The following is a 9,708-nucleotide window of genomic DNA, read 5'->3' on the forward strand; positions in this document are numbered from 1 at the left end:
TAATAAGATCTAGTAGCTTCCCTTGAGAAAAATAGTTTCCTGGCATGGGGGGTTTTTTTATTCACTGTTATGTAGTCAAGAAGTATCACTTTTGTTATAGTCTAATTAAAGATACCTAATGCAGTTTGCAAACTAAGGAGACTTACTGTTTATTATTATTTTATGTGAATTGTGGCAAATGTAGAGGTCCAGATGGAGGCAAAATAAGACATTATCACTTTCCTTCTAAATTTACTATGCCAAAGTGGTAATAGTTACATTATTTTAAAGAACTAGTATAATAATGAATATTAACTATAGTGTTGCTGGGAGTAGTTAACTATTTTAAGATTATTTTCCACCTATTTGTATTATTTTTAATGATATTTTTCGAGTAAATCCAGTAAATAATTCTGTTTGTAAATACTTTATTTCTTATATGCTTTCCCTTTCTTCTTTCCCCAAACTTTAAAATTACAATTTTGTTTTTCAAATGTAAAAGCCAAAACAAAAAACTCATGACATATACCAGTGCAGGTATAAAATGCAAAGGGATCCTTCAGCTCTAAAACACCTAAGCCTGTCTGTGAATGGATCTGACAGGGTCCTAACACACAAAGGCTTATAAATAGATTTTCGTGTGTACTGCCTTGTGATTTGTACTAGGATGCTTATCATAGAAAATACTTGACGTAAAATATTAAGTTTTGGTTATTGTTATGGTAGGATTCTTGTAAAACATTTTAAAACATACAGAGGTCACCTCTCACTGAATCCTTAATCTCAGCGTGTAATGTAATCTTTCTGCACCATCTGGTGCCTTAATTAGAGCCCAGGAAAAGAAAAGACTTATTCATGTAAGCAGGATTATATTTATGACCTGGGAAATATTTGTTTGTTCATTCCAATTTATTATTTTAAAGATTTTAATACCTAATGCGAACTGCTGTCATTGGATATTTATGTTGTTGCACATGTCGGTGTGGGGAGAGGGGAGGGGAGTGGGGAGAGAGAGTGGGCAGACAGGCAGACATTGGCAGAGACCAGTTGCTACATGAACTTACTTGCATGTTTTTCTGAGCTATAATGTAGGCTAAGCATGAACAACTAAAATCACTTTACAAAGTAAACATCTCAGTTCCTCTACCAAATTGAAAAAGATAGCAATCTGAATGTGCTTCCAGCTCTGTATTTAGCAATTTGACACTGTGTGACGTCTACCTATGTAAAAGACTGAAAATATTCTCTAAATTATTGGCACTGTATAAATAGATAGCATTTTGGACTCTCTTTCCTATTTTTTCCCTATGCAGAGATGCTTAGGTTTTTCAAACCTAATTAGCCATAAATGATTCCATGCCTTGTACTTTGTGCAATATGCAAATGTTCATTTTGGACTTATTTACAATGAGTAGAAACCCATACAATAGTGTCATTTTGGTGTTTATAACATGCTTTCCATTTTTACAGATAGCTGCTGCTCTGTGGTGGTACTTTGTATCTAAAGGAGTTGAGTATTTGGATACAGTGTTTTTTATTCTGAGAAAGAAAAACAACCAAGTTTCTTTCCTTCATGTGTATCATCACTGTACGATGTTTACCTTGTGGTGGATTGGAATTAAGTGGGTTGCAGGGGGACAAGGTGAGCATTTTCAGGAATATACTACTTATGTTTAATTGTATATATGTGTTCAGTGGAAAGCACTGAGAACCTAGGACTTTGACTTGATATACCATTTCACTTGCTTTCATCGTTAATCATTTCCATGTACATTTCATTTTTTAAAAATTTGAGGAAAGTAAAACTTTTGCGTTTTATCTGTGACTACTTAATACCTAAAGATTTGCCTCAGAGATGAGCATAAACTAAGATTAAATGTAGAAAATAATATTTTGATGGGAAATGGGTCTAGTAGTTCTGATCCAAAGAATACCAAGACACAACCCCTCAAATCTGAAGATTTTCATCTTAGTGCATAGCTCACTCTTGCTCTAATATAGCTTGAACATCCCTAATCTAAAAATCTGAAATCCAAATGCTCCAAAATCCAAAACTTGGTGAGCACGATTATGACACCACAAGTGAAAAATTACACACCTGACCTCATGTGATGGGTCACAGTCAAAACTCAAGTGCACAACACAGTTTATTCAGTATCCATAAGGGAAAAAAGACCCTCTTAGCTCCCTTTTTCATGTACAGCCTAATGTTCATGCCAGACAACCACAAATAATGTCTACATGTGTGGCTAAGTTAGTGACATCTTCACTTTCTGATGTTTCAGAGTACACAAACTTTGTTTCATGCACAAAGTTATCTTAAAATTATATAAAATTATCTTTAGGATTCATGTATAAGGAGTATATAAAGTTTTGGATTTAGACTTGAGTCGTATCCCCAAGATACCTCATTAGGTCTATGCAAAATTCCAAAATTTTTGGAAAAATCTAAAATCAGAAACACATCTGGTCCTGAGCATTTTGGATAAGGGATACTCATCCTGTATAGGTCTCGTTGGTTCTTAAAGGAAATTTTATATATTCTTGTTCATGGTAAAGAGGATCTGAATTCATAGTTTGGCCAAGATCTGCCTCTGATCTTTTCAGATGCCTATAGATTAAGGATGATTGACATTGTTGAGCTTGATGCAGATGATTCCTCTGAGGAGGATCCAGAGTACAAGTCATTATAGTATAGTTCACCTTGCTGGTTTCTATTGTCATATTATGGTAACTATTTAGAAACCTAAGAAATAAGTACTGTTTCATGGTAGATATTGGCACATATGAAGGCAATAATGGAACATTTACAAATCTACTTAAATACTTATATGTATTATAACTTTTTTCCCCCAAGAATAGTAGAATTAAAAGTAACACAGGCAAGAGTTCTACGTTTAGGCCTATTTAAGCTCACTGGAATACCCCATTTGAAAACTTACCACTTTGAAAGTTCTTTGCATTTGAACACACATTTTTATTTATATGGTAAAGTCTGAAATCTAAACCATAAAAAGACCTAGCTTAATCTGAAGGGAAAACCTTTTCATCAGTACTACTTTGTATCTTTTATTCCTAATCTGTACTCAAGATTAAATAGGCCGGGCGTGGTGGCTCAAGCCTGTAATCCCAGCACTTTGGGAGGCCAAGGCGGGTGGATCACGAGGTCAAGAGATCGAGACCATCCTGGTCAACATGGTGAAACCCCGTCTCTACTAATACAAAAAAATTAGCTGGGCATGGTGGCGCGTGCCTGTAATCGCAGCTACTCAGGAGGCTGAGGCAGGAGAATTGCCTGAACCCAGGAGGCGGAGGTTGCGATGAGCCGAGATCGCGCCATTGCACTCCAGTCTGGGTAACAAGAGCGAAACTCCATCTCAAAAAAAAAAAAAAAAAAAAAAAAAAAAGATTAAATAATGTGGATTCATTTATTGTATGTCTCAGTGGCTTACTAATAAAATTTTCTGTATCTTGTAATTCCCTGTTGTTTCTCTGAAGCATTTTTTGGAGCACAGATGAATTCCTTTATCCATGTGATTATGTACTCATACTATGGTTTAACTGCATTTGGCCCATGGATTCAGAAATATCTTTGGTGGAAACGATACCTGACCATGTTGCAGCTGGTGAGTTAAATGCTTCCAAAGTTTCTTCTGGTAAAATACTGAAAACATTTAAATTTGATTAATTTTAAAGTGTTAAGTCATTTTAGACAATATTCTATTACGAAATTAACTTAATCCTATAGCTATATTGCAGGTAAGGCCACTTGACTCCAGCCGACCTATTCATAGCCGTATTGGTCACAACAAGTCTTTGCTTTTATAATATACTTAAAAGACTAGACATAGCACTTATTCCTCTAAGGGAAACATTCTCTAAACGTATTTGTGGAAAGGATGATGAAAGATCTAAGCACACTACAAAGTATGTAGATTTATGTATAACTAGAAAAATAATATGTATTTATTTCCTTAGGTGATTTTTTTAACTTAAAATTTTATTACCCCTCTTCATCTCATCTTTGCTTAAAAATTTTGTTTTTTATTTCATCTTTCAGTCTTTAACATATCTTATATATTCCGAATATACAGTTGAAAAGAAAGCACATAGCCGAGGAAGGGATGGGGCAATGGAAGGGAATAAGGACAAGAGAACACCTTTTAATTCTCTAAAACACTGTCCTTAAGAGAGAAGAGACAGATACTTTCAAATGGTGGTCTTTAGTCGAGACAGTTCAGCACATCCCCCTAGTAAGACTGCTTGTGGCAGTCTTGAGTGTCTGCATTAGTGTAACTTTCAGATGCTAGGCACTAGCCTGTAATCAAACTGGAAATTCAAAGCCAACCTGGTAGCTATTATTCAAGCTTTAGAATTTATTATAATTTGCTTTAATCATATCATGTGCACAGTTTTATCAGTGGAATCACATTTGGAAACATTATTCATCTCTGCTTTGAGTTACTAAACAGCTGGCTGACCAAACAGGAAGCACAACTTTTGGGACATGCTGGGTGTGAAGGATTCATTTGTAGCCCAAGTGGTATAGGAAGCTTCCTCCAGTTTTTGTGTAAAAGCTGTTAATACAGTTCGTGTAATTCATTTATCTCAGTAAGTAGTAAAATGACCCAAGAAAATGAAGAGGTGATCAAAATCATGTGAATTAGTCCTGGTTTGTGGAAGCCTACACCTGGCTCGTTGGAGCCGACACCTGGCTCTTCTTGAGTGATGCCGTACCCAATCACACCCTTATACACACCCTTTTTGGTGATGCAGCTTCTAAAAACCATTGTGAAACCAAAAGTTCTTCAAATTTGAGTATCTGCCAAGGAAATTATAAAAGCTATTTAATATGGTATAAATTTTTAGCTTACATGGCATTCATTATTTTTATAATATTTAAAATAATTAATAGTGATTATTTTAATCAATAATTAGCATTTTAAGAACAATGCTATCCTTAAAAGAGAAACCACAATTGTCCATTTCAAACAGGATGTTGAGTTTGTATTTCCAAGCCAGAAGTCCTTACAACAGTTAGTCACGTGAGTTAATTGTATAAAAAGTTAACCCTTGTTAACATCCATAGAATTCATGATTCTCATGTCTTGCCCATTCATTTATTGATATATCAGAATTTATTTTATTTTAAGCATCTCACTTTTGGCTTTTTTCCTTTTAAAAATTCTCAAAGTTGAAAGTGATTCTTTTTGTATTTATTCTGAAATATCTATTAAATATTATAAAAATGTTAGTTTTTAGAGGATAGTGTTCAAAGAAAAATTTACCTGCCTACTATCTGTAAGAAATAAATGAGCCATTTTTATAAGCTCATTTAAAAAAGTATATCTGCTTGCTTACAATTTGATAGAAAGAAACCAATCTCAAACGTGGGAGAAAAATAAAATGAAAGCACCTACAATACTATTACTTTACTTTTCTAGGCCATTGAGTCCCTTCCATCAGATAACATTATTCAACACATATTCATTGATCCTGACATGGTGCTGAGAACTCAAGATTTACCAATGGGCAAGACAGAGTCCTGCCTTCTGGAGTTATATTCTAGTGGAAAGATAGGCAATAAAGAAGTAATAAATACAAAAGACAATTTCAAATAGTTATAATTCTCCTTTTAAAAAATGCAAAAAGTCTTTGGTTAATGGGATTGAGAGGGCCAGTTGAAGTCTTGTCAGAAAGCCCTTACTGAGAAGAGGGCATTTGAGCTGTGAATGAGAAGTAGCTGGCCATGGGAGCCAGAAAGCAATAGATTTTGCAGAGTGTGGCAAAATTTGGGCGTGTGATAGCTATGTAGAAGATGCTGATGTTGTTAAAAGTTGTTTACTATTCAGATTAAATTATTATGTGTTTTGTTTTTCAGGTTCAATTCCATGTGACCATTGGGCACACAGCACTGTCTCTTTACACTGACTGCCCCTTCCCCAAATGGATGCACTGGGCTCTAATTGCCTATGCAATCAGCTTCATATTTCTCTTTCTTAACTTCTACGTTCGGACATACAAAGAGCCTAGGAAATCAAAAACTGGAAAAACAGCCATGAATGGTATTTCAGCAAATGGTGTGAGCAAATCAGAAAAACAACTAGTGATAGAAAATGGAAAAAACCAGAAAAATGGAAAAGCAAAAGGAGAGTAAATTGAACTGGGCGTTAACTGTTGTTGACAGTGAGGAAAAACTCCCATATCATATAAAATTTCAGGGAAAACAGAAGCAAAGGAGAGTTGGGGGTGGGGAGAAAAGACAAATGTGCTTATGTACTAGTAACTCTTAGACTGAGTAAAGTGTTAATACCATATCCATATGTTTTATTTATGAATTTTTTTTAACTTTTTTTTTTTTTAATTAGCCTTGATGTTCTCCAGACCAAAGCAATCATTATGTGACTTTGGAGATTCTCCCCCTGTTGGCATCCAGTTGTCTAAAGGGTGAGATATTTCATATATGTTACAGTCACTCATTCTTCGGTCTGAATTTTCGATGATCACAGAAACAATCTTTATGAATTTTTTTGATAAATTGCTAATTATCTTGTCTACTGACTGAAATCAGTTGTGTTACATTTTCTTGTCCAAAACTTGAAATGAAATGTGGATACATTTAAGCTTGCGCATTTGAATTCATTTGCTGACCAGAATGGTCAAATCTCTCCACCTCTAGTCAGAGTATACTCTGGTTGTAATTAAATTTTTTAAATCTGCTGATATCTGTAGAATCTTAGAGGCTTGATGATGATGGTGTTGGTGAAAATAAGAAAGAATTGCAGTAAAATCTTGTCTGGTGACTCGGAGATCACCATGACTCAAGGCACAAATCACTGTGGGGAAACAATTTTTTTTTTGATGAAAAGGCAGCATTTGAATACTCCTGTTACTAGCAGAAATATATTATGAAATTTAAGATTATTGTTGGATTGAAACATGAAACAACTCATGTCTTTATTAGTAACATCATAAGATAGTTATATTTATGTGCTGTTAGAATATGTTGATTTTTATTAGGCTTTCCTTGTTTTGATTTGTGGCTGTTACTGATTTTTCATATGTGGAAAAATACCTACCTCTTCTGTTGGAAAGAACATTTAAAATTAAATAAATTTTAATTAAAAAAATCAAGGAGTCTTCTAATGTAAATTTTAATATTAACTTTCAAATCCACTAGTATTTTTTTGCTTTTATGACAAATAGCATACATCAAACATTTCTGTGAAACTATCCCTCTCTTTCAGTGTGTTTAATTTTGGAGTAATGTTTTCCTTGTGACTAAGTTGCAAGATCTTATTTATTAACTAGGTATGAAGTATAAACCCATTTTGGTGCAATATTCTTGACTCCTTGGTGCTAAAGATTGTTAAATTCAATGCTCGATGTTAGAAGTTGTTGTTAAAACACAACATGAATAAAAGTGAGAGTAGTCAGAACCATAAAAATAAATTTGCTATTTACAAATGAAGTATTTCATGTAATATAAGTGAACAACTGGAAATAAAGTAGGAAAGAATTTGTACCATATTTTACTACATAGGTTAATTTGTTAAGGGATGTTGCAAAGGGATTACTATAAGAAGACAAAAGGTGACCAAAAAAAAAAGCATGAATATTTCTAAGTATCTCAACATGTCAAAGCTGCATGTATAGGATGTATGCTGTTTGTACAGACTACTTCAGAATATTTTGTAAACTATAACATTTATTGTGCATTAAAAATGAATACTTTTCCCCCAAAGGCATGCAGTCATGAGAATTACAGAAAATTTTCAACACATAGTTTGGTCTAAGAGGATTCAACACCCTTGTTTTATTGTTCAGTGTGTAATGACTAGAGACTTGTAAATCTTTGTGAACATTCTGTACTGGTTCCCAAAAGCTCTTCATTCCCTGCTACCTGATTTCAGCACAATAAATATACTTCTGCTGTGGGAAAAATGATTTTTTTTGTTAATCAGTTTATTACAATGTAAACTATCTGCTAGATGTTTATTTGATTTAGTTAATTCTAAATTGTTTTCTGCTGCTAATTTCTTATGTAGAAAAGAAATCAAACTAGAACTTGGGTATTTACAATTGCTGGTAAAAAGCTTAACTTTCTATAGTAGCATATTTTTACTTTGAAAATTAGTTGCTTTTGGAAGAGCTTTTGCATTCAGACATAAAACATACCATTTTTTTCCTAAATTATTCTTCTGTAAAAGGGGTATGTTCTTGATTCTTCAATTTAAATCATTCAGTCCTTACTCTTAAGTTTCTTTATAGAAGATTATTTTAAAATGTCATAAATACAGCCTTTTCCAGAGCCTTCATAATTTCTTCTGTTATCACAGATATGTTGCATGCCTTATATCTAAAAACTGGTAAATAAAGAGTATGTCTCCTACCTTGGTAAAACTTTGTCACTAAAGTAACATTTTCTTATATAGAAGACAAGGAATTTGTTAAATATTTGCAATAACTAGAAATACCTGAGACATGAGTTTTCCTCTCTAATAGATGACTGTAGCTCTTTCTCTTTCTTTTGTTACTTTTTCCTTTTTTTGGTAGAAATGGGATTTTACTATGTTGCCCAGGCTGGTCTTGAACTCCTTGCCTTAAGCAATCCTCCAGCCTCAGCCTTCCAAGTCTGTTACTCTTGACTGTTTTGCTTGATGGAAGCTGATGACTAGTTTTAGTTTTGATATTATTAATTCATTTTCTCTTTTTCTCTCTCTTGTTATACATGCTCTTAGGGTATTCAAAAATATTTTAGCATGGATTATTATGTTTGTACTTTAGAACATGGAATCTAGCAGTGTTTTTAGTTTATTAGGAATATTTTAATTTATAGGCTTGTTTCATATATGCATCTTAGTTACCCTATAAATGAGAAAGAGAAACTCAGAGGTATAAGTGATTTTTGTTGTATTATCTGTTTGACAAAGCAAGTCAGATGCTATATATTGACTATTAGAGCAGAACTTTTGAATCTCTGTCACCTTCAGAATGAGACACCACACTGAGGAGTTTACACTCTCTCAGCTCTTTCCTTGTTATAGCCCTAATCTCAGCTGTACTCATAACACCATTCTTACTAAGAAAAAAACAGCTACAGCTATCCAGGATGTATGCTGGCTGGCCTGCTCAGCATGGACCTGGGTGGCAGATTTCAGCATCCTGCTGGATGATAAATAGGGCAGCAGAGGTGAGAGACACTGTGATACTGAGCTGTGTTCACAGGCACACAGCATCTGAGCAGTAATCATAAAACCTGCTGAAGAAAATCTGTTACCTGCCACTCAGCATGCAAGTAATTTTGGCAAGTGACCTTAGAAAGCAAGTCCTTATTAGTGGTGTAATTTAGAATCCATGCTTTAGTCTTTGGTATTTTAGGCAGATAATTTCTGAATGACAAGAATATTTGTGAAAAGAAAGAGAAGTAGAAATGGATTCTTTTTTTGTAGTATTCTTTTTGCACCAACCTAATATTTTTGTTTCAAAATACTACAAGTCATACAAGTATTAGAAGTTAGTTTTCTTATAAATTACAGAGGGGAAGGCACAGCTATGAATTGAAAGGCACAGCTCCTTTTGAATTTGTTTTCATAGGAGGCTGTGAATCGTGAAGGAGAACCCTGGAGTACACACTGAAACACATCACTTAATATCTATCTAATTATAATGCAGCTATCAGAAGGTCACACTGCATTTGAACATTTATACAGAATATGTCCAAATGAG

General features: G+C 34.0%; 1 protein-coding gene across 1 annotated transcript in view; it reads left to right on the forward strand.

The window, feature by feature from the left end:
- Nucleotides 1-7,926, forward strand: part of ELOVL4 (ELOVL fatty acid elongase 4) — a 30,615-nt gene extending 22,689 nt beyond the window's left edge. Inside the window, exons 4-6 of the mRNA XM_012471858.2 lie at nt 1,450-1,621; nt 3,478-3,605; nt 5,861-7,926. Coding sequence (XP_012327281.1) covers nt 1,450-1,621; nt 3,478-3,605; nt 5,861-6,136 — 576 coding nt within the window. The 3' untranslated portion in view covers nt 6,137-7,926. The remainder of the gene's footprint in view (nt 1-1,449; nt 1,622-3,477; nt 3,606-5,860) is intronic.
- Nucleotides 7,927-9,708: the final 1,782 nt, after the last annotated feature.

Source organism: Aotus nancymaae, unplaced genomic scaffold (assembly GCF_030222135.1).
Source record: "Aotus nancymaae isolate 86718 unplaced genomic scaffold, 86718_ANA_hifiasm-v0.15.2.pri h1tg000040l, whole genome shotgun sequence".
NCBI classification, from domain to species: Eukaryota; Metazoa; Chordata; class Mammalia; order Primates; family Aotidae; genus Aotus; species Aotus nancymaae.